The 25,372-nt window shown below is 38.6% G+C and overlaps 1 protein-coding gene across 5 annotated transcripts in view; it reads left to right on the top strand.

Annotated features, from left to right (window-relative positions):
- DMD (dystrophin) overlaps window positions 1–25,372 on the top strand; it is a 3,762,639-nt gene that overhangs the window by 1,553,494 nt on the left and 2,183,773 nt on the right. For all 5 annotated transcript variants that reach the window (XM_077296691.1, XM_077296689.1, XM_077296692.1 and 2 more), the window contains 4 exons: window positions 1,177–1,350; window positions 3,074–3,229; window positions 15,135–15,305; window positions 18,208–18,387. In XM_077296691.1, the coding sequence (XP_077152806.1) occupies window positions 1,177–1,350; window positions 3,074–3,229; window positions 15,135–15,305; window positions 18,208–18,387 (681 nt within the window). The remainder of the gene's footprint in view (window positions 1–1,176; window positions 1,351–3,073; window positions 3,230–15,134; window positions 15,306–18,207; window positions 18,388–25,372) is intronic.

Here is a 25,372-nt window from a genome sequence, read left to right as displayed (position 1 = left end):
CACCGGCTGCTTCTTTCAGCGTTGAGCAGTCACATGGTACCACTCATTACAGTAATGAATATGTACCAGACTCCACTCCCATGGGGGGGAGCCGCATATTCATTACTGTAATGAGCGGTACCATGTGACCGCTCAATACAGTAAGAAGCTGTCAGCACCCGGAGAACCAGGGATGTGCAGGGACCGTGCCAGGAGCAGGTGAGTATAACGGGGGGCAGTGCGCGATATTCACCTGTCCCTGTTCCACCGTCGGCGCCACTCCATCTTCCGCGTCCTCTGCAGTGACACTCAGGTCAGAGGGCGCGATAACGCGATTAGTGTGGGCGCCGCCCTCTGCCTGAACAGTCAGTGCAGAGGACGCGGAAGACACAGCAGCACCCAGCAGTGGAACGCGGACAAGTGACTCTAGCAAGTGCAGGGGGCCTGAGCGACGAGAGGTGAGTATGTCATTGTTTTTTAATCGCAGCAACAGCCTATGGGGCATAATAGTCTATGAAGCATCTTATGGGGCCATAATCAGCATGTGTGCAGCATTATACGGGGCAAATATTTCTATGGAGCATCTTATGGGGCCATTATCAGCATTTGTGCAGCATTATATGGGGCAAATATTTCTATGGAGCATCTTATGGGGCCATAATCAGCATTTGTGGAGCATTATATGAAGCAAATGTATCTATGGAGCATCTTATGGGGCCATAATCAGCATTTGTGCAGCTTTATATGGGGCAAATGTATCTATGGAGCATCTTATGGGGCCATAATCAGCATTTGTGCAGCATTGCATGGGACAAATGTCTCTATGGAGCATCTTATGGGGTTATAATCAACATTTGTGCAGCATTACATAGGACATATTTTAATGTGGAGCATCTTATGGGGCCCATCATGAACTGTATGGAGCATTATATGGGGCTCCCAATTCAATATGGATATTCAAAAACACTTAACCTACTGATGTCTCAAATTATTTTACTTTTATTGGTATCTATTTTTATTTTTGACATTTACTAGTAGCTGCTGCATTTTCCACCCTAGGCTTATACTCGAGTCATTAAGTTTTCCCAGTTTCTTTTGGCAAAATTAGGGGTCTCGGCTTATACTCGGGTCGGCTTATACTCGAGTATATACAGTAGTATAATTTTTTTTTTAATTGTGTTGTTTCTTTATTTTTAGAAAAAATTGCAGGAAGTTTCTACAAAGTTCCGACTTTTCCAGAAACCAGTAAACTTTGAGCAGCGTCTTATAGAATCAAAAAGAATTCTAGATGAAGTGACCTTGGAATTACCAGCTTTGGATATGAAGAGTGTTGAGCAGGATGCTGTTCAGACTCAGTTGGATCATTGTATGGTGGGTGCTGCTCTTCAAAAACATTGCTTAATTCAGCATAAAGCTTTTCTTGGTTTCTCAGAGTTATGTCTATAAATATAAACTGTACATTCTGAAATGAAGGAAGACAGTAGCTGTACTGTGTAATAGAGTGTGGTCATTGTGTACCAAATTAATAGCAGTCAGTGTTCTGCCATCAAAAGACAAAGGGATAAGTTTGCATGCACCTAAAAACTCCAATTTTAGTGATATAGAAGGGTATGGTCATTGTTCCCTAAAGTGAGATTCCCGTTTCACAAAACAATGGGAATTCTCCGACAATCAATTACTTTTTATCCTACTGCTTCTCCTTGCGCAGGGGCTTTCCTGATCACCCGATTGTACAAGGAACTCAAGCTTATCCATTTCCTTTGATTGGAGCTGTGCTGCAATTACTTCTAAGGATAAGACTTTGATGTGACCAGCCATGGTCAATTCATTCTCACTAACGTTGGGCTCCTAGACGTCAGACCCACACTGAGTGACGCACCTTTACGAGATCAAAATACCTATTTAAGCTGGGTGAAGTGAAAACTAATGTATACAAAGCCTTATAATATTGATACCTGATCATCAGAAAGTGTTATTGCAACTGTAACAATGTATGATGAATAACTGAGCCCTATAACTATAATGACAATTCATCCACTTTGATTGTCATATAGAAGTTGAACTACTCCACATTGTTTCGAAAACACAATATAGGGTTTATCTGGTCAATTTTACAATCCTCCGCCTCATTTTTATACTTAGTCAATAGTTTACATGTTTATAATGTTATTTTGCTATTTTTTTGTAATTCTTACCAGAGTATCTCTCAATTATTGTGTTTAATGAAGCAGCGGAGAACAAATGTGTATTTAATCTGTTTGTATGTGAGGTCATTAAAGGGTCCAGTAAGCATAGCCAGGGGTAAATTATTCCAAGCACTTAGGATAAAGATGAGTTTAAAAAGCCATTTCACTGTAGCTCTCGTACTCTATAGACCAAGTGTGGAGAGAGTACTGCTGAGTTTTAATTAAAAATATTAATAATTGCAGAAATATACATTCATACAAGTTCTTTTTTAACACAAGTTACCAATACATTTTTTTTACTCTTTAGATTCTTTGTTTTTTTCCTGTTTGGCACTGCTAATGCACTATCACTTACAACTGCTAGTAATAAAAGCTGCAATATATTATAATTTATTAATCTTGAACTTCTGCCACATTGTAGGAGCTGAACCTTAACAATCACGCAATGCCGTCACAGTGTTTCAGTGTTGAAGTAGTGTCCTTCTTCCATAGTGCACACCAAGCAAAATCAAGGATCATTACTGTTGAAGACTGAAAAAAGCAGAACGCAATACTAACCCATGACATTTTCATGGCGCAAATCTGAATTGTAAGCAGCGGTATTGAATTTTATAAGGAGCCCATAAATGTAGATTTCATTACCTCGGATGAGGTTGAAAAAATATGAGGCAGATTTGTTTAAATGCTGTCAATGATCCTGACCATGAAATGCATTTGAAAGTTTATCACCTGAGCGCTTTCGATATTAGAAAAAATAAAAATGAAGTGTATTTTATACAGGTTTTGACAACCACGTTAGGAATGGTTCTATCATTTTTACTCTTCCTCATGAACAATCAGAGTTTTATGGGAAGTTGTTCTCTAACAATATGGGAATTCTTTAAAAAATTCTTGACATCTTTCCACAGAAACTCTACAAAATTTTAAGTGAGGTTAAATCTGAAGTGGAAACCGTGATAAAAACAGGACGACAAATTGTGCAAAAACAGCAAACAGAAAACCCAAAGGATTTGGACGAAAGACTCACAGCTTTAAAGCTTCAATACAATGAGCTAGGCGCAAAGGTAAAACTATATGTTCTGAACAACCTACTAATACACTATACAAAAATATAATTGTCTATTTAAAGAGAAGCTATCATGCTGTCTGAATCATGGGAACTATGAACCAGAGTAAAATGCAGATGCCTGTAATGCAGGAGCCAATCTCTGATTCATGCTGCCCATGGTTTGCACAACTTGAATAAGCTGACAGACTCTCTTTAACTGTAGACATATTATAAACTATATATTACTAACAATTGGTGAATTAAAACCGAGCCCATCAGGGAAACATATATTTCAGAATGGAATGTGCAGTTCTATTTAATGTGTAGCTGTTCTGCCAGATACTGCAGAATACAAGCTTTTCTGTAGAATAGAAGCTGTTCTGCAGGACCTGGCAGCAGCTGCTACACATTGAATGAAATTGTATATTCTAGCTCTATTCATTGTGTATATATCCAGCTGTTGGGAGCTTATAACAGCTGATTGGTGGGGGTCCCGAGTTTCTAATATAATAATGATGACCTTTCCATAGGCTAGACCATGAATGTCTTTAACTTCTTTAGCACTGGCTAATGACCCAGCATTGATACTTAAAGTGGACCCTATTACCAGGACAACGCTGCCCAGTATTTGCTCTTATTTAATCCATCTGCTCTCCTAGTGTGTTTTTTTAGCTTTTTAATTGTACTATATGTTTTCAGAGAAATTAGCCTTTTAGCTTAGTGCTAATTTTTTAAGTCTTTATCAACATAGCAATTATGCAGAGCTGTCTAAAAACACCCCCCCCCCCCGTATATTCCTGTGAGCAACGCCCCTTTGATAAAGATTATAGATGTCAACACGAAATAGAAAGGCATATTTCTCTGAAACCATATGTAAGATTTAAAAAAACAATCATAATACTCGGAGGATCAACAGGAATAAAGTAAAATCAACACTGGCCACTTCTGAAGTGTTGATAAATACTGTTTAAAGCGAACCTGTTAGCAGGATCAATTTTTGTAATGTACAGTAAAGACATCGCTGTAATGGCACTTTAAATTGATACCTTTGGTGAAGAAATCCACTTTGTTGTTCTTCTTTAATCACTATTTGAAGCTTTCTGCAAATTAAATTTCGATGCACAGGGTCTGAACTGTGCACTGGGTCTTCTCCTCCCTGTCTGTGATTCCCCGACCTCCTCACCTGTCTCCAGTCTGTGAATAACAGGTCACTGCTGAGGTGTGAAACCTAGGAAGCTGATGATTCATTGACTGAAGGCAAAGTAATATTGAAGCAAGCATGTTCAGATGACTATAAATTATATCACACTATAACTATACAACAGAAGACACGCATAGTGGACTAATAGAGAGACAAACTGCAGATAATGAAGATACCAAAGAAAAGCGAACAAGCAGTCATATAGTCTCATAAAAAATAAAAATTTTATTTAAATAGCAATAAAAACTAAATGAGCAAGTACAAAGGATACTCACAGGGGAACATACATGTGCTATAATGGCCCAAAAAGAGGACCGGACCGCCCAAACAGACCTGTCATGCCAGAATTTCAGGCTGCATACAATATAGGATACATAAAGTATTGGGCAAGTGCCGCAACCATAATATGGAAAGTATACAGCAAATAGTATAAATGCATACCTAACTGGCGCAGGGAGAATGGGAGACCAGGTCCAACCCCGACGGGCGTTTCGGAGCACGATACTCCTTCATCAGGGGGTGATGAAGGAGTATCGCGCTCCGAAACGCGCGTCGGGGTTGGACCTGGTCTCCCATTCTCCCTGCGCCAGTTAGGTATGCATTTATACTATTTGCTGTATACTTTCCATATTATGGTTGCGGCACTTGCCCAATACTTTATGTATCCTATATTGTATGCAGCCTGAAATTCTGGCATGACAGGTCTGTTTGGGCGGTCCGGTCCTCTTTTTGGGCCATTATAGCACATGTATGTTCCCCTGTGAGTATCCTTTGTACTTGCTCATTTAGGTTTTATTGCTATTTAAATAAAATTTGTATTTTTTATGAGACTATATGGCTGCTTGTTCGCTTTTCTTTGGTATTGACTTGAGGCAGCAGAGGGGCCAGGGAATCACACACAGGGAGGAGGAGACCCAGTGCACAGTCCGGCCCCAATGCACCAAACTCTAATTAGCAGAAAACTTCAAATGATGATTAAAGAACAACAACAAAGCATATTTCTTCACCAAAGGTATCATTGTAATCAGTATTAAAGCACCATTACAGACATGTCTTTACTTTACATTATAAAGTTATGCTGACTGATTCACTTCTAAAGGCAATTTCAATCATATTTGTGCAGACCAAGTATGACAACTATCACCATGTAACTATTACACACATCAAAACAGTATGAGGCTATGTGCACACGCCAGGATTTCTAGCAGAAATTTTCCTGACAAAAACTGGACATTTCTGCCAGAAATCCGCATGCGTTTTTTTCACGTTTTTTACGCGTTTTTTACGCGTTTTTTGTGCGTTTATTCATGCGTTTTTTCCAAATGCATAGAATTGCGGGAAAAAGCAGAAAATCCACAAAATTAATGAACATGCGTTTTTTTTTACCGCGATGCGTTTTTTTTGCGGAAAAAAATGCACCATGTGCACAGAACATGCAGAATGCATTCTAAATGATAGAATGCATAATGCATGCATTTTTAATGAGTTTTTATAGTGTTTTTATCGTGAAAAAAGTAGTGAACATTTTCACTTGAAGTGTAGTAAGTACCTGACCACTCTTTGATATCTCCAGTCTCTGCTTGAAGTTAATCCGTTGTTTCTCCTGCAGAGTGTGCTAGATCATTGTCCTGGTAAAAGAAACTCCATAGGAGTTAGTAGCTTTGAACAATGATTTTGTCTAGGATTTCTTTACTCCCCTTTATTATACCTGATAAGATTGTCAGTCCCTGCAAAAGGAAATTCTCTCCTCATCATAATGCTAATGTGAAAATTCTTTGCATTGGAAAAGGTTGTTCACTCCCTCGATTTTCTGCTTTGTTTGACTTACAGCATAAATATTTATATAGGTAATGGTGCAGAGAAGAATATTTCATTTTTGGGGCAAATATTGCATAATCCACCTGAGTGACTTAACCTTTAGGCTGACAAAGATTAAGATGTTGAAACTATGTAGATTTTTCTCATTTTTAGTAAACAGCTGAGTAAAGTCAAATCTTGCTACGTCCAAATGCAGCGGAGCTGAACTGAACTGTTCTTATTGCGTATTACAATCTAATGTGTTATGGAAATCCACAGACATCACAGAATAAAAAATTAGGTCTACTGCATTCACCAGCTCAGTTCTGCTACGTACAGTATGTACTGTAAGTGGGTAGCAAAAACTTTTCTTGACATACAGGTGCCTCTCACAAAATTAGAATATCATCAAAAAGTTAATTTATTTCAGTTCTTCAATACAAAAAGTGAAACTCATATATTATATAGAGTCATTACAAAGTGATCTATTTCAAGTATTTATTTCTGCTTGTGTTGATGATTATGTCTTACAGCCAATGAAAACCCAAAGGTCAATATTTCAGTAAATTAGAATACTTTATAGCACCAGCTTGAAAAATGATTTCAAAATCTGAAATGTTGGCCTACTGAATCGTATGTTCAGTAAATGCACTCAATACTTGGTCAGTGCTCCTTCTGCATCAGGTTGTTTGATAGCAGCCTTCAGCTCATCTGCATTGTTGGGTCTGGTGTCTCTCATCTTCCTCTTGACTAGGGTTGAGCGAAACGGGTCGGCCATTTTCAGAAGTCGACGACTTTTGGCAAAGTTGGGTTTCATGAAACCCGAACCGACCCCTGTGTGGGGTCGGCCATGAGGTCGGCGATCTTCTGAATCTGGTATCGGAATTCCAATACCGAGTTCCGATATGTTTGCGATATCAGGAATCAGTATCGGAATCCATATTTAAGTGTTAAATAAAGAATCAAAATAAAAAATATTGATATACTCACCCTTGGACGCGCCCTGGTACTAACCGGCAGGCTTCCTTCCTAAGAATGAGCGCGTGAAAGACCTGCGGTGACGTCGCGGCTTGTGATTGGTCGCGAGCGGTCACATGGACAAGCCGCGACGTCATCTAAGGTCCTTCACGCGCTCATTCTTAGGAAGGAAGGCTGCCGGAAAGAAGCAGGGCGCGTCCGAGGGTGAGTATATACCTAATAGGAATATACTCACCCTCGGACGCGCCCTGCTTCTTTCCGGCAGCCTTCCTTCCTAAGAATGAGCGCATGAAGGACCTTAGATGACGTCGCAGCTAGTCCATGTAACCGCTCGCGACTAATCACAAGCCGCGACGTCACCGCAGGTCATTCACGCGCTCATTCTTAGGAAGGAAGGCTGCCTGTTAGTACCAGGGCGCGTCCGAGGGTGAGTATATCAATATTTTTTATTTTGATTCTTTATTTTACACATTAATATGGATCCCAGGGCCTGAAGGAGAGTTTCCTCTCCTTCAGACCCTGGGAACCATAGTATCCCATTGCACTGCATTGGATTTCGTGTTTCGGCCGACCCCGACTTTTTTCTAGGATCGGCCGATTTCACTCGACCCGACTTTTGAGAAAGTCGGGTTTCGTGAAACCCGACCCGATCCTATAAAAATAAAAGTCGCTCAACCCTACTCTTGACAATACGCCATAGATTCTCTATGGATTTAAGGTCAGGCGAGTTTGCTGGCCAATCAAGCACAGTTATACTGTTGTTTTAAAACCAGGTATTGGTACTTTTGGCAGTGTGGACAGGTTCCAAGTCCTGCTGGAGAATTAAATTTCCATTTACAAAATGCTTGTCGGCAGAGGGATGCATGAAGTGCTCTAAAAATTCCTGGTAGACAGCTGAGCTGACTTTGGTCTTGATAAAACACAGTGGACCTACACCAGCAGATGACATGGCTCCCCAAAACATCACTGACTGTGGAAACTTCACACTAGAGCTCAAGCAGCGTGGATTGTGTGCTTTTCCATTCCATTCCACCCTCCAGAATCTGGGACCTCGATTTCGAAATGTAAAGTAAAATTTATATTCATCTGAAAACAAAACCTTGGACCACTGAGCAACAGTCCAGTTCTTTTTCTCCTTGGCCCAGATATGACGCTTCTGGCATTGTCTATTGGTCATGAGTGACTTGATAAAAGGAATGCGACACTTGTAGCCCATGTCCTGGATATGCCTGTGTATGGTGGCTCTTGAAGCAATGACTCCAGCAGCAGTCCACTCCTTGTGAATCTCCCCCAAATTTTTGAATGGCCTTTTCTTAACAATATTTTCAAGGCTGTGGTTATCCCGATTGCCCGTGCACTTTTTTCTACCACACTTTTTCCTTCCACTCAACTTTCCATTAATATGCTTGGATACAGCACTCTGTGAACAGTCAGCTTCTGACCTTTTGTGGCTTACCTTCCTCGTGGAGTGTGTCAATGACTTCCTTCTGAACATCTGTCAAGTCAGCAGTCTTCTCCATGATTGTGAAGCCTACTGAAACAGACTAAGGGACCTTTTTAAACTCTTAGGAAGCCTTTACAAGTGTTTTTTGTTAATTATTCTAATTTACTGAGATAATGACTTTTGGGTTTTCAGTGGCTGTAAGCCATAATCATCAACATTAACAGAAATAAACACTTGAAATAGATCACTCTGTTTGTAATGGCTCAATATAATATATGAGTTTCACTTTTTGTATTGAAGAACTGAAACAAATTAAGTTTTTGATGATATTCCAATTTTGTGAGAAGAGCCTGTAATATCCGCTTTAAGTGATAAGTAGGTGTCCATTATGATTGCTATTCTTCACAACAAGTATAATACTTTTGCTACGGTCAAATGTCAGGCTTGTACACAAAAATAAAAATGTAAACATGTTACACTTATCAACTACGGCTACTTCCTAACAGAAGTAATGCAGATTGTTAAAATTCCAGAATGCGCATCTGATTAAAATATTGCTTCAGGCTTGCCAGCAGGGTGTTTGTCCATTACCACTTCTACCTACACTATCCTCAGTCTATTGCACATAAGATTCAGAAATGTCACAGCATACATTATTTTAATCTGTTTCATTGCCGACTGCAGGACTCCCCGTGAATTTTGTATTAGTGTTAAGTCATTTTTATCTGCAACCAACAAAGGTCTTTTTCATGCTATGTGCCCTGATACAGGAGTATTGTGCTATAAATTGAGAAACCTTCCAGGTTGGAGACTATACGCTAATTTAAAAAGATGACTAGGGAGTAATTCTTAATTAAGCTTCTAAATTGCTTCAGCTTTTTTTATCTAATGCCAATTGAAGTAAGACATCTTGTTTAATTTTTAGAATATAATGAATAGCAGCAAAACTCACTCAGACGTTTGATGCATTACATATTAAAGAAGAAGAAATGGCTAGTGACTTAGCATCCAGAATCTCATGCTTAAGTCTTGGGCTGGATTCAGACTTCTTTCAGGTGTCACCCATGATTTCACCTGTAGCTCAGCGTATGTGAAACAACTTTAAGTCTGGCCATAGAGAAAAACATGGAGCACATATGTAAAACATATACCCCTATGCATATTTTGGCAGCAGTGCCGAATGAAGGCACTGTCACAGTAATGCGCAAAGGGGTCCCTAGCACCATACTCCCAGCTTGGATAATATTACTTACTATTTTTTTGTACACCTTTGGCTTGACGTTTCTTACTTTAATTTTTGATGATGAATTTGCATCATATATTATTATTATTATTTATTTATATAGCACTATTAATTCCATGGTGCTCTACAAGAGGACAGGGGTTACGTACAGGGTTAAAGATATCATTTACAGTAAACAAATTTACAATGACAGACTGGTACAGAAGGGAGAGGACCCTGTCCTTGCGGACTTACATATAGTGCATTATCTATGCTAGTTACTCCTATAGACTACACTATATGGTGACACTTCTTGACTTTACATTGATTTACATCATTTATACATATTGTATATTTTACCCTTGCAATCAAATGTTTGCTCACGATAAACTGATATTTTGACATAGCTGGTTATTGGTGCAGCTATTGGTTAGTTGTTTATGTACTTTTTAAATTATTTTTAATGATTCTTAATAAAGTTTATGTTATTTATTAATACTGGTGTCATGATCCGTTCCAGGGTTTATTCCTGTCTGCCCTTTCTCCTGGGCGGATCATGTCAAGGGTTAACTTTGCTCAGGTTTGCTATTTAGCTCCCATGAATCTTGCTGGCAGTGTCAACTATAGTTCTGCCTTCGGCTTGTGTACCTGACTCTGGTAACCCTTGATTTGTCCTGCTGTGATCCCTGACTTCCCCTGTGTCTGTTGTCTTCCTCTGTCTGCCCTTTTCCTAGTGCTTGTCTGTATCTTGGTTATATTATCTGGTTTTCTGACTCGGCCTGTATTCAGACTTGTTTCTGCTTTCTGTCCTTTCCTTATCCGCTTTTGACCGTTGCTGAACCCCTGGCTTGCTCCTGACCATGTATACTTCTCACTCCTTTTGTACTTTGCATCTGAACGGTTTCTGACTTGGCTTATCTGACCACTCTCTCGCCACTTGGTGGTGCTTGTGCAGCTGCTCTGTGGATTTTCTCTGTGTACGCAGTCTCACTTCCCTCCCAAGCTCCCTCTGGTGGAAGTTGCATTACACTGCACTGCGGCAGCATGACAACTGGCAGCTCAGATGAGAGTTCATGGGTGTAAACATTTCAGCAATCAATTAATGAACATACATTCATTGGGTGATAATTTATGCTGGAACAAAAATGATTGTTTTCAGCAGCTCATCGCCCAACGCAAACTGCAGATGTGCTACTAATGACATAATACTGTATGATGACAGTTTGATCTGCTATTGATTGTTCCATGCCCATCATTTTTCACAAGCCCGTGTAAAGAGGATGGTATATTGTCGATGATGGACTTTTAAAGGTCTGAACTCAGCTCATGAAATTGAAACCTAAATGTTTTTGTTTACTGGTGCAATAGGTTAGCAGTCAGAGCCCCACTTTGTCTAAAACTGGTCCTGCCTGCTCCTGAAGCTTTTATAAATGCATTGTCGCTCTCACCTGTGCCATCTTTTGTATATGCTTTTGATTGCTACTCTGGTGTGTTATTGGGACTATAGTTCTGTGTTCCATCCTTGGTCTGCCATTAATGCATGATAGACTTCATGGTACCTCGTAAGTTTACTGCCTCTTATTGACCACCTGAACTTTAAATGCCTTCTCCTGTATACGTATTTGAGCCTAATTTTGTTCTTGTGCCTGTTTCTCTGAAATGGTTATAGTTTGTTAGATGTTTAGATGTTTCCCTTAGCTCACATCACCGGTCAACAGTTACTCCACAGATGCAACCCAGGGGTCTCTATAGAGAATACTAGGTTCTTGTGTGAGATAAAAAGTGAAAACCCGGGAGTCATTAGACCCTGCTAAGTAGAGTGGCTAGTATCAGGTCATAGGCTACAATTACACATTCATGTTTATTTTTTCATCGGCAGACCATTTTTGTTTCATAAATATTGCCTCTGTTTTGTATTCTAGTTGCATCTGTCTTCTTCTTATCTGTTTTTCAAAGCTGAACCAGATAGTCTGTCTGAACTTTTATTTATGCATTGATTTTTTAACATTAGATTAGTAAAAATTGCATGAAACATTGATGTTTTCCATTTTTCATTCATTTTATGCAGTTTCCACATAGACTTTAATGTTCAAGTCTGATTTATAAAGTGAATGACGATGGACATGCTCTGAATTTCACACACTGGACACCTGGATCCATTTTAATAACATGTGTGTAGAACAATTAAACACTATGGGTTTGTGTGCTGTACACTACCAAAAAATAGACATCACTAGAATGTGTGAATGTAGCCCTACTGTGGAAGCCTACTTTGAGCTGATGGATTTGTAACAGTATACTCCTGGAAATTGATGTAGAATGACAGTCATAGATGTATTATAGGCTGGAGCCATGGCACTAATGTGAAGTGTGAATAGAGGCATGCCATCAGTTTGTACTGGAGTTTACTGTGTGAATTATCCCAAAAGTCTAGAAATTCTTATTCCAATTGATGATAAATGTTTCACTTTATCTATAAATGAACTATAAATACAATGAGTATGTCATTACGAAGAGACTTCCTACAAAAAAAAGTTCCAGTGCCTTTCAAACGTTACAATGTAATGCGGCTGACTTACTTTTTTTTAAAATGTCATACAAAAGATAAAGCCTGACTAAGACTTTTTTGTAGTTAGACATTCTAAAGAGAAGAATAGAACAGTAGTTCCTAAGATTCGAAAATCTGTAGAAAGCATCAAGTGAAAGAAAAATTACTTGCGAGTGAGTTCTAAAACAAACCCAGTAAAAACAGGTGTCCGAAAAAAAAACAAAGGAAATTGAGATTAATGCTTTACCAAACATTATGTCATAGTGTATCCTGCACAATCTATGTTCACCCACTTCATTCCCAAGTTGCCCTGTTTTTATCTGATAATAACACATACTGTAGATATTGTGTGTCTGACTGAAAAGTTTGGAAATCTGATTTTGCCCCTCTGCTACAGACTGTAGTTTGTTTTTTATCATTTATAAGCCAAGAATATATACAAATTGTATCATATAGTTTCAAGTATTTATGTAGATTTACTATTAGTGATGAACGAATATACTCATTACGCGAGATTTCTCGAGCACGCTCGGGTGTCCTCCGAGTATTTTTTAGTGCTCGGAGATTTAGTTTTCATCACCTCAGCTAAATGATTTACATCTGTTAGCCAGCATAAGTACATGTGGGGGTTGCCTGGTTGCTAGGGAATCCCCACATGTAATCAAGCAGGCTAATAGCTGTAAATCATCCAGCTGCCGCGAAAAAAACAAAATCTCCAAGCACTTAAAAATACTCAGAGTAAAACCCGAGCGTGCTCGAGAAATCTTGAGTAACGAGTATATTGGCTCATCAATATTTACTATATGACCATTATTCTGCAGAGCAATTCAAGACACAAAGTACATATAGGAAATCCATTAGCAGCATTCATTGACCCTAGCTGGAAGAATCAATACATGGATTAAGTTGACTTTGATTTCTAGGCATTGTGTTAGCTGCATATATTTTGTGTGCATGCAACTCACCTAGGGCATCAGGAAACAGATAAAAAGAATAAAGGCCACCCTTTATCTTCCATACAATTTTGTTTTTTTCCCTGTATTATTACTATTAACCAGTATAAAATAAGACGGCTCACAGTACAAAAGCAAGAATGATAACACGCTGTAACTGTTCCAAAAATATCTGTGCTGTAGATGGCAGCCTTTCAATTCTTCTACACCAAGACTTAATGTTGAGATGCAGAATCTATTTTAGTTTTGTGGGAATTAAAGTGCAATGTTTATCTTCGCAAAATGCAAAAGCAGAATCCAGTCTAATTGTAGAAATAAATTAATGATACACAAATCTTGCATATTTTGAACTTAGAACTTCGACTTTATAATTGCCTTCAATAAAACACCACTCCCTCTGGAGAGAGTTTAGAAAACAGCAATTGTTACAGACACATAATATGCAATGCAAATGTAAAGAGTATAATAACCCATTATTTTCAATTAGTCCTTCTTCTTTTAACATTGCTGGCTAAATTATACACATGGCTTGCATTTTATTTTCATTTGCTAAATGGATAATTTGTTAATTATTTTATATTTTGGAAGTTTTGAATTGTTCAAAGCAGAGATAACACAATTGAGCATTTATTATAGTGTCGTTTGGCTACAAGTTTTCATTGAGTTTTTTGTTCATCAAATTCATAAAAATGCTACACAGACGTGCAGAAATTTTTAACATAAGCTTCACCCTACTGCAGTGCATGACTGTTCTGACTTACTATTGGCTAGCCAAAACTAGTAAAACATTTTATGGCTTAGTTTAATTACACACATAAGCTCCCAATGAAGGGTGGTACATTGGTATATCTCTACAAGCGATTTCACAGATTATCATGGGTCTTATGGATTCTCATTGTCACTCTTCATTTCCTGAATCCGGTTCCCAACTTGTTGCCACCTACAGTGGTGGAGTTATACCGAGTTTATGCTGTTGATCTGTTTATGGACAGCACAGTGGCTCAGTGGTTAGCAAAGAGAACATCTACAAAGAGTTTGTATGCCTTCCCTGTGTTTGCGTGGGTTTCATCTGCTTTTCTCCCACACTCCAAAGACCTACTGATAAAGAATTTAGATGGTGAGCCCCAATGGGGAAAACAATGTTAATGTCAGTAAGGGGCTGTGGAATATGATAGTTATATCTAAGTAAGCTTAAAAATAAGCATTGATGATGACTTGCCCATGCAAATTTTATAGCCAATGAAATCTACCAATTTTAGAAGTACTGCTCAACCTTCTAATGTGTACAGGGGCATTTCAACTCTTACACAGACAGATATGTTGGGAAGATAATGTTTGGAAAGTTTGAATGCAAATCCCTTATTTCTATGTTCTTCTTCTGCATAAACTGCTGAAGTGTTTGGCAGCGGCTTACTCAGCTACTCCTAAAAAAACCATGTAAGCCCCCAGCAAAGCTGAGAGTTCATGTGTATGGGTTTCAGTGAGGTTCTTCAACTCCTTGAATTTTTATTTCCTTCCTTCTGGACCACATTGATAGATGGCTGAGAGCTTATAATTGGAAGACATTTGTTGTTTTTTCAACCTATGTAATTATTAATATGTCAAGATCATTTTTATTTTTTCCTGTTAGTCTAATTATTTTGACAGTCTATTATTATTGATCATTGTCAGCAAGACATAATGACACTTTAAGTCATTGTGGTGTGTACAAGTGTATATGTAGTAAGCATTATTCTTTGCAATTTACATGCCATTTCTGCGATTTTTATTTTAATAAGGTAACTGAGGGAAAGCAGGTTCTAGAAAAATGCTTGAAACTTTCAAGAAAGCTAAGAAAAGAGATGAGTACCTTGACTGAATGGCTGGCTATGATAGACACTGAAGTAACAAAGAGATCGTCTGATGAGGGTATGCCTACCAATTTAGAGGAAGAGATTGCTTGGAGCAAGGTGAGTCTGATATAAATGCCGACTGGTAATACAATGATATAGACCAATAGGGGATTTATAAAAACTGGATTACAGTATTTGCTATAACGTTAATACTTTTTTAATTCATGATAAATGTTTATGGATGAAAACTATTTTTAAAAGTTTAATGTTTATAATAAGAAACAAAAGCACCAAAAGATAGACAATCATTTTCAAAATAATAAAGATTACTTTTAAAAAATTCTTTAAAAAATCAAAGGGCAGTAAGAAATCTTTGTGTCTTAAAATAGAGCAAAGTTCAGCAGATTCTAATTGTTAGTTTTTGACATTTAAAGCAATCCTATTAGGTGACATCCCATCGCTGTCAAATATTTTTTCTAATTTTCACTTGCTTAGTTTCCCTGCTAAGAAGTCTGTTTAAAACATCAGCCTTCCTAAATCTTTGATTAATACCAGGATCTTGTCTACTACTGTAGAGGATAAATGTAACATATGAAGGAACCAATTGCATATTCTTTCAATTTCAATATATGAATATGAATGCCAATATATCAATCAAAGTAAACAATAGTGGCACTTGATTTTACTATAAATGTTTTAAATTTTCAATGGAAGTCTTACCTGCTTCAAATCCGTGTGTTATGTCAGAACAGATTATTACTTTTTCTAGAAAAATGATACCTTCTAATTTTACAATTTTCTTTTATTTTTGCTTATTTTGACAAATGTACAGTACATGTCTATGTAACTTCACAACAACATGCATTGTACAGCATATGTCATGGAAGTACGTTTAGAACTGAGATAGCTTTGTTCAGCATATTTTCATCTTCCATGCACCCTTATAAGCACTTCTGCTATCTATTACTGCTGTAAATCCTGGGACATAAATTAAATTTCCAGTCCTCAATATCTGCAATACTGTCCACAACTATCATGGGTCTTAACCCCTTCACCACATGCGCCGTACATGTACTTTGATTTGGGCTCCGGTGGTGAGCCACATCTTTCCCGACACATGTCAGCTATTTTGAACAGCTGACATGTGACCCTATCAGCTGAGCGTGGAATCGTGACCACCCGCGGCTGTTAACCTGCTAAATGCTGCTGTAAATCGCTGCTGCAAGCGCATTACTAATCCCACTCATGAGCGCCCCTGTCCCATGACTGTGGATCACCAATGGGTTGGCATGACAACCCAGGGTCTGCAGGAGACCCCTGTGGTTGTCATTGCCGGATTGCTATGAGCGCCGTCCAGTGGTCGGCGCTCATGGCAAGTGAGAACTTCTGCTACACACAGTCTGCATCTACTCTGTGTGACTGCAAACTTATGAATCCCCCCAGGCACGCACTGCGCACTGTGCACTGCGGGGATTTGCCAGTTTCAAACCAGGGATTGAAGGGTATGTATAAGTTATGTATAACTTGGCCAGTGGGTATGGCCTCGCTCCATACACTTGTACGATGCTGAGGCCTCACCCCAACCAGTGATGCAGACTGTCAGTGGGCGTTTCTGACTAGAGGATGCAGCATCCCTCCATGCAAACGTATGGACATTGAAGCCATGCCCACTGGCCAGGGGTATGTATAACCATACATACCCTCTTGTCCTGGGACTGAAACAAGTGAATCTTTTCAGCGCATAGTGCATGTGCTGGGGGGGATCCTTACGTCTGCAGTCATGCAAAGTGACTGCAGAATTATTGGTTTTCACCGGACAACCCATTTAAATAATGTTGGTCTCATATAAAGAATAGTTACATTTTGAAACTTCTCAGGCATCAGGACCTTGAAGCTACAAAAAACTCTGCACCCCGTATAGTAATGCTGCTAATAGGACTTAGACTGCTTTCACACATCAGGTTTTTGCCGTCAGGCAGGACCAGGCCATTTTTTTAAAAAACAATTTTTGTTGTTCTGGATCCGTTTTGTTTTTCTTTTTAATGAACCCGGGGATAGAGTTTGGGCTTCATGTTCAGGGGAAAAGGAGAGAGAGAGAATTTTGCATGACTGTATGGAGAATGCATGGAAAACCGGATGCATCATTTCACATGTACTGTAAGTTTCATCCATTTATCGCTGGAACCATCGCTTGGGGTTTTTTCGCCGGACAGAAAAAAGTTCCTATGAACGTTTTCTCCAGATGCCGGAAAACTAATTTTGGACGGATCTGGCAAAAAAAGGATGAAACATGTGGCCATCAGGCGCAATCCGGTGCTAATACAACTCTATGAGAAAAAAACGGATCTGGCGTAAAAAAAAGGATCCGTTTTTTTCAAAACTCGCTTGATTGTGCCTAACAGCAAAAACCTGATGTGTGAAAGTAGCCTTATACTCCTTTATTAATAAACTGTGATTGCACTCTCTTCAGCAAATATAGATATATAACTTATATTCAGAAGCATTATTCTGCACCCCACTGTTACCCTAGGTTTAAGAGCTTATTGTAAAGAAATGGACACACTTTGCTCCAATATACACCTATAAAATTGAGAAGAAAGCTGAGAACTTGACTGCTATCATTGGGTAGATATTATTCCTCACAGCACAAAATAAAATATATTATAAATCTATCTCAGAGGAGAAAAGGGATGTTGAAATAAAATGAAGGGTGGGGTGATAAGACTTGCTATTTTGTCATTGTAGTCTTGTATAAGAGTACTCTACATAAATGTTCTAACACAAGACTATTGCTAATATTAATGGAGAAAGACAGACAGATTAAATTAAAGAAACATGATTAATGGACACCTAGTTGATAAGGACAGTAAGTGCTGTGCAATGACAATCTTATTAGAAAATGATTAATAATGGTGAACAAAACATGTACAAATATCGATAAGCACAGGAAGAGGTACAGCTTATCTATCTATTTCTATTCAATGGAAAGAATGTTGTGACCTTGTCTATTCTCTGACAGACAACACAGAAAGAGATGGAGAAGCGGCAGCAGCAACTGAAGAATATCCAGGATTTAGGAGATTCCCTGAAAGCCGTACTAGGAGAAAAAGGAAATCTTGTGGATGATAAACTTAGTCTGCTAAATAGCAACTGGCTGGCAGTAACATCAAGAGCTGAAGAATGGTTCCGCCTACTGATGGTAAAAACAAGCTGGCAGAACAGCAAGATGTTATACAGTAATAGACATGGATGGATTATGTACTTGTAGGCGATAAACTAAATATTTTTTTTTTCTCACAGTTCAGTACGTAACAGACCATTGACATAATTTTTATATTTTTTTACATTATTCTTTTCTCAACTTTTTAGTTTCATAAACAGAATGATCTTTTTAAAAATTATGTGAATTTATTTAATAGTATGTATGCATGTATATATTTATTTATATGCAAAATAAGTCTTCTCAAGGATGAAAAATCTTGTTCTGCAGTTCAAATTATTGAAAGAAGTCAATGTTTCACCATTTAGTGAGCTTTGACATATGACTTAACCCCTTTCTGCTATCGGACGGAACAGTACATATGATAGCAGAACACCCGCTTTGATGCGCACTCTGGCCCACATCAAAGCGGGACATGTCAGCTGTTTTGAACAGCTTACATGTGCCGGCAATAGGCATGGGTGTAATCGTGATCCACCCGCGCCTATTAACTTGTTAAATGCCTGACAGCGGCATTTAGCAAGCACTTCCTGCCATCCAGCCGGAAATGCGAGCACCGGTGACCCCCATCTCACGATCAAGGGTCATCGATGCTTCGACATGACAACCTGAGGTCTCCTTGAGACCTCTTTGGTTGTTGATGCCAGATTGCTATGAGCGCCACCCAGTGGTGGGTGCTCATAGCAATGCAGTAATACTACTACATAGAGGTGATCTGAGCATCGCCTCTATGTAGCAGAGGTGATCGAGTTATGGCAGCTTCTAGTCTAGCATGGATGCTATTGAAGCATGCCAAAATTTAAAAAAATGTTTTTAAAAATATGAAAAAAATAAAAAATATTTTTAAAAGTTTAAATTACCCCCCTTTCACCACATTCAAAATAAAACAATAAACAAATAAAACCTACACATATATGGTTTTGCTGCGTTCTGATTCGCCGAATCTATCAATAAAAAACGATTAACCTTATAGCTAAATGGCGCAGTAAGAAAAAAGTTAAAACGCCAGAATTATGGTTTTTGGTCCCACTACATTGCATTAAAATGCAATAACGAACGATCAAAAGAGTGTTTCTGCATCAAAATGGTATAATTTAAAACGTCAGCTCAGAATGCAAAAAAAAAAGCCCTCATCAAACCGGAGATCATTAAAAATGGAGACACTACAAGTAACGGAAAATTGCACAATTTTTTTGTTTAAGCAAAGTTTGGATTTTTTTTTCGCCACTTAGATAAAAAAAAACCTAGACATGTTTGGTGTCTATGAAATCTTTATGACCTGTAGAATCATAATTGCAGGTCAGTTTTAGCATTTAGTGAACCTAGCAAAAAAAGCCAAGCAAAAAACAAGTGTGGGATTGCACTTTTTTTGCAATTTCACCGCACTTGGAATTTTTTTTACTGTTTTCTAGTACAAGACAAGGTAAAAACAATGGAGGTGTTCAAAAGTACAACTCGTCCTGCAAAAAATAAGCCCTCACATGGCCATATTTATGGAAAAATAAAAATGTTATGGCTCTGGGAAGGAGGGGAGTGAAAAACAAAAACACAAAAATGAAAAAAGCTCTGGGGGTTAAGGGGTTAAAGCGTAACAATCATTTAATTTTTATTTCATAAATCTATAGTACACATGAAAATCCACAGCTTTATAATATATCTTATCAGAGAAATTTGCTTCTTTCTCTATCAAAATTGATCAGTCATTATCAAAATTCTCAATTCTGAGGTAAATCTGTATTCAGGGAAGACACTTTCCCATTACTGAGACAGAGAAGGCAGCAGCTACTGGTAAGATTCTATGTAGACTATCCGGGGAGGTAAAAAAGAGCTCTCCCTCTAACTCCTCCCTCCTCCCATCTTCGAAGAATTGGCTCCATGGCCACTGCCCTCACCTATCTCATTATTCACTGAATACAGATTTTACTTAAGAATTGAGATTTTCATCATTACTGATCAAATTTGGCAGAGCGGGAAGCAGATTTCTTTCATAAGATAAGTTTCCAAGTTTCTTATTTTAATGTATACTATTGATTTATGAAATAAAAAATAAAACAAGTGTTACATTTTAAAAATATTTCACCAAACCAGAATGTTTTTGAAAAAAAAAGACTCCCAAGTCCAGTGTGTTTTTATATTTTTTACAGATAACCATATCTTTTGGTGAGCTTTTCCACAAATTAGATCACCTTGAATTGTTTATTCACAATGAATTACAATACTACACATTTTCCCATTTTTGCTGAGAAATTGTGCATAGCTCTATGAGGTCTACTAAGACTGTATCCAACCCCTATCAAGCTCTTTAACGAATTGATCTGAAACAAAAACAAATGGGAAACAGTAATAAACAACAGCTCATGTAATCACACTGAAAAACTTTTCATGTTTTTTTAAATTAAGAAATGATCCAAAAATTATTCCTTCGTCATTTGTGATCAGACAGCCCATTTTTTTACAGAACACAAACTGACAGTGTTGCTGTCAGAGGTAGCATTTTCCAGATGTGAGATGAGTAATGTATCTTGTATTCAATAAAGCTATCTGTTTACTCTCCACTTATATAGTTACAGGAGGGAAAAGAGATCAATTGTAATTTACAGTTGTGAATTTTGGGGAGTTTTCTTTTGCATTTTTTTAAACGATTACCCTGCCTTTACAAAAGAGATTAGACAAGAAATGCAAAAACTCAGTGCAGTCACATTCCTAATTCTAGGAATTTAGGACCTGAGAATGACGTCGTGGCTTGTGATTGGTCGCGTGGCGGTCACATGAGCGGCACGCGACCAATCAGAAGCCGTGACATCATGGAAGGCCCTAAACGCGCTCATTTTAAGCAAAGAAGGCTGCCGGTTAACAGCAGTAAGGTGCAGGGGCCTCCGGAGAGGTGAGTATAAGGTGAGTATATCAATATTTTTTATTTTAATTCTTTATTTTACACATTAATATGGATCCCAGGGCCTGAAGGAGAGTTTCCTCTCCTTCAGACCCTGGGAACCATCAGGATACCTTCCGATACTTGGTGTCCCATTGACTTGTATTGGTATCGGGTATCGGTATCGGCGATATCCGATACTTTTCAGTAGGGTTGAGCGAAACGGGTCGATCATTTTCAAAAGTCGCCGACTTTTGGCTAAGTCGGCGTCTCATGAAACCCGATCCGACCCCTGTGCTTGTCGGCCATGCGGTACGCGACTTTCGCGCCAAAGTCGCGTTTCAATGACGCGAAAAGCGCCATTTCTCAGCCAATGAAGGTGAACGCAGAGTGTGGGCAGCGTGATGACATAGATCCTGGTCCCCACCATCTTAGAGAAGGGCATTGCAGTGATTGGCTTGCTGTCTGCGGCGTCACAGGGGCTATAAAGGGGCGTTCCCGCCGACCGCCATCTTACTGCTGCTGATCTGAGCTTAGGGAGAGGTTGCTGCCGCTTCGTCAGAAGCAGGGAGAGCGTTAGGCAGGGTCCACTAACCACCAAACCGCTTGTGCTGCAGCGATTTCCACTGTCCAACACCACCTTCGGTGTGCAGGGACTGTGGAAGCTATTTTTTTTTTTTTTTCCCCTCAGCGCTGTAGCTCATTGGGCTGCCCTAGAAGGCTCCGTGATAGCTGTATTGCTGTGTGTACGCCACTGTGGAAACCAACTGCTTTTTTCAAAGCACATATCCTCTTGTTCCTTCCTTTCTGCACAGCTATCTTTTTTGTTTGTCCACACTTTTTATTTAATTTGTGCATCAGTCCACTCCTATTGCTGCCTGCCATACCTGGCTTACATTACTGCAGGGAGATAGTAATTGTAGGACAGTTTTTTTTTTTTTTTTTTTTTTTTTTTGTGGGAGATTAAGATTGGCATTTCTGCTACAGTGCCATCCCTGTGTGTGCCATCTCTCACTGAGTGGGCCATAGAAAGCCTATTTATTTTTTCCGTGATTTGTGTTCTAAAATCTACCTCAACACAAAAACACTACATCAATCAGTGGGAGAAAAATATTGGCCTCAGTCAGGGCTTGTGTGCCACTGCTGTGTGTGCTATCTCTCATTCAGTGGGCTATAGCAAGCCTATTTTTTTTTTTTTTTTTTAATATTATTTGGTTTCTAAAGTCTCCCTGAAAAAAAAAAAAAACCTAAAAAAACAGTGGGAGAGTAATATTGCCCTTTCAGCTTGTGTGCCAGTCTTGACTCCTGGGTGTGCCACCTCTCTCCCTCTCATTCAGTGGGCCATAGAAAGCCTATTTATTTTTTTTAAAAAATATTATTGGGTTTCTAAAGTCTCCCTGAAAAAACAAAAAATACATAAAAAAACAGTGGGAGAGTAATATTGCCCTTTCAGCTTGTGTGCCAGTCTTGACTCCTGGGTGTGCCACCTCTCTCCCTTTCATTCAGTGGGCCATAGAAAGCCTATTTATTTTTTCCGTGATTTGTGTTCTAAATTCTACCTCAACACAAAAACACTACATCAATCAGTGGGAGAAAAATATTGGCCTCAGTCAGGGCTTGTGTGCCACTGCTGTGTGTGCTATCTCTCATTCAGTGGGCTATAGCAAGCCTATTTTTTTTTTTTTTTTTTTTTTTTTTAATATTATTTGGTTTCTAAAGTCTCCCTGAAAAAAAAAAAAAACCTAAAAAAACAGTGGGAGAGTAATATTGCCCTTTCAGCTTGTGTGCCAGTCTTGACTCCTGGGTGTGCCACCTCTCTCCCTCTCATTCAGTGGGCCATAGAAAGCCTATTTATTTTTTTTTTTTAATATTATTTGGTTTCTAATTCTCCCTGAAAAAAAAAAAAAAACCTAAAAAAACAGTGGGAGAATAATATTGCCCTTTCAGCTTGTGTGCCAGTCTTGACTCCTGGGTGTGCCACCTCTCTCCCTCTCATTCAGCGGGCCATAGAAAGCCTATTTATTTTTTTTAAAAAATATTATTGGGTTTCTAAAGTCTCCCTGAAAAAACAAAAAATACATAAAAAAACAGTGGGAGAGTAATATTGCCCTTTCAGCTTGTGTGCCAGTCTTGACTCCTGGGTGTGCCACCTCTCTCCCTTTCATTCAGTGGGCCATAGAAAGCCTATTTATTTTTTTTTTTAAATATTATTGGGTTTCTAAAGTCTCCCTGAAAAAAAAAAAAAAACCTAAAAAAACAGTGGGAGAGTAATATTGCCCTTTCAGCTTGTGTGCCAGTCTTGACTCCTGGGTGTGCCACCTCTCTCCCTCTCATTCAGTGGGCCATAGAAAGCCTATTTATTTTTTTTTTAAAATATTATTGGGTTTCTAAAGTCTCCCTGAAAAAAAAAAAAAAAACCTAAAAAAACAGTGGGAGAGTAATATTGCCCTTTCAGCTTGTGTGCCAGTCTTGACTCCTGGGTGTGCCACCTCTCTCCCTCTCATTCAGTGGGCCATAGAAAGCCTATTTATTTTTTTTTTTAAATATTATTGGGTTTCTAAAGTCTCCCTGAAAAAACAAAAAATACATAAAAAAACAGTGGGAGAGTAATATTGCCCTTTCAGCTTGTGTGCCAGTCTTGACTCCTGGGTGTGCCACCTCTCTCCCTTTCATTCAGTGGGCCATAGAAAGCCTATTTATTTTTTCCGTGATTTGTGTTCTAAATTCTACCTCAACACAAAAACACTACATCAATCAGTGGGAGAAAAATATTGGCCTCAGTCAGGGCTTGTGTGCCACTGCTGTGTGTGCTATCTCTCATTCAGTGGGCTATAGCAAGCCTATTTTTTTTTTTTTTTTTTATATTATTTGGTTTCTAAAGTCTCCCTGAAAAAAAAAAAAAAACCTAAAAAAACAGTGGGAGAGTAATATTGCCCTTTCAGCTTGTGTGCCAGTCTTGACTCCTGGGTGTGCCACCTCTCTCCCTCTCATTCAGTGGGCCATAGAAAGCCTATTTATTTTTTTTTTTAAATATTATTGGGTTTCTAAAGTCTCCCTGAAAAAACAAAAAATACATAAAAAAACAGTGGGAGAGTAATATTGCCCTTTCAGCTTGTGTGCCAGTCTTGACTCCTGGGTGTGCCACCTCTCTCCCTTTCATTCAGTGGGCCATAGAAAGCCTATTTATTTTTTCCGTGATTTGTGTTCTAAATTCTACCTCAACACAAAAACACTACATCAATCAGTGGGAGAAAAATATTGGCCTCAGTCAGGGCTTGTGTGCCACTGCTGTGTGTGCTATCTCTCATTCAGTGGGCTATAGCAAGCCTATTTTTTTTTTTTTTTTTTATATTATTTGGTTTCTAAAGTCTCCCTGAAAAAAAAAAAAAAACCTAAAAAAACAGTGGGAGAGTAATATTGCCCTTTCAGCTTGTGTGCCAGTCTTGACTCCTGGGTGTGCCACCTCTCTCCCTCTCATTCAGTGGGCCATAGAAAGCCTATTTATTTTTTTTTTTAAATATTATTGGGTTTCTAAAGTCTCCCTGAAAAAACAAAAAATACATAAAAAAACAGTGGGAGAGTAATATTGCCCTTTCAGCTTGTGTGCCAGTCTTGACTCCTGGGTGTGCCACCTCTCTCCCTCTCATTCAGTGGGCCATAGAAAGCCTATTTATTTATTTTTTTTAATATTATTTGGTTTCTAATTCTCCCTGAAAAAAAAAAAAAAACCTAAAAAAACAGTGGGAGAATAATATTGCCCTTTCAGCTTGTGTGCCAGTCTTGACTCCTGGGTGTGCCACCTCTCTCCCTCTCATTCAGCGGGCCATAGAAAGCCTATTTATTTTTTTTTAAAAATATTATTGGGTTTCTAAAGTCTCCCTGAAAAAACAAAAAATACATAAAAAAACAGTGGGAGAGTAATATTGCCCTTTCAGCTTGTGTGCCAGTCTTGACTCCTGGGTGTGCCACCTCTCTCCCTCTCATTCAGTGGGCCATAGAAAGCCTATTTATTTTTTTTTTAAAATATTATTGGGTTTCTAAAGTCTCCCTGAAAAAACAAAAAATACATAAAAAAACAGTGGGAGAGTAATA

The sequence above is a fragment of the Ranitomeya variabilis genome, chromosome 3, assembly GCF_051348905.1.
Source record: "Ranitomeya variabilis isolate aRanVar5 chromosome 3, aRanVar5.hap1, whole genome shotgun sequence".
Lineage (NCBI taxonomy): Eukaryota > Metazoa > Chordata > Amphibia > Anura > Dendrobatidae > Ranitomeya > Ranitomeya variabilis.
This window is presented reverse-complemented; position numbering and strand designations above follow the sequence as displayed.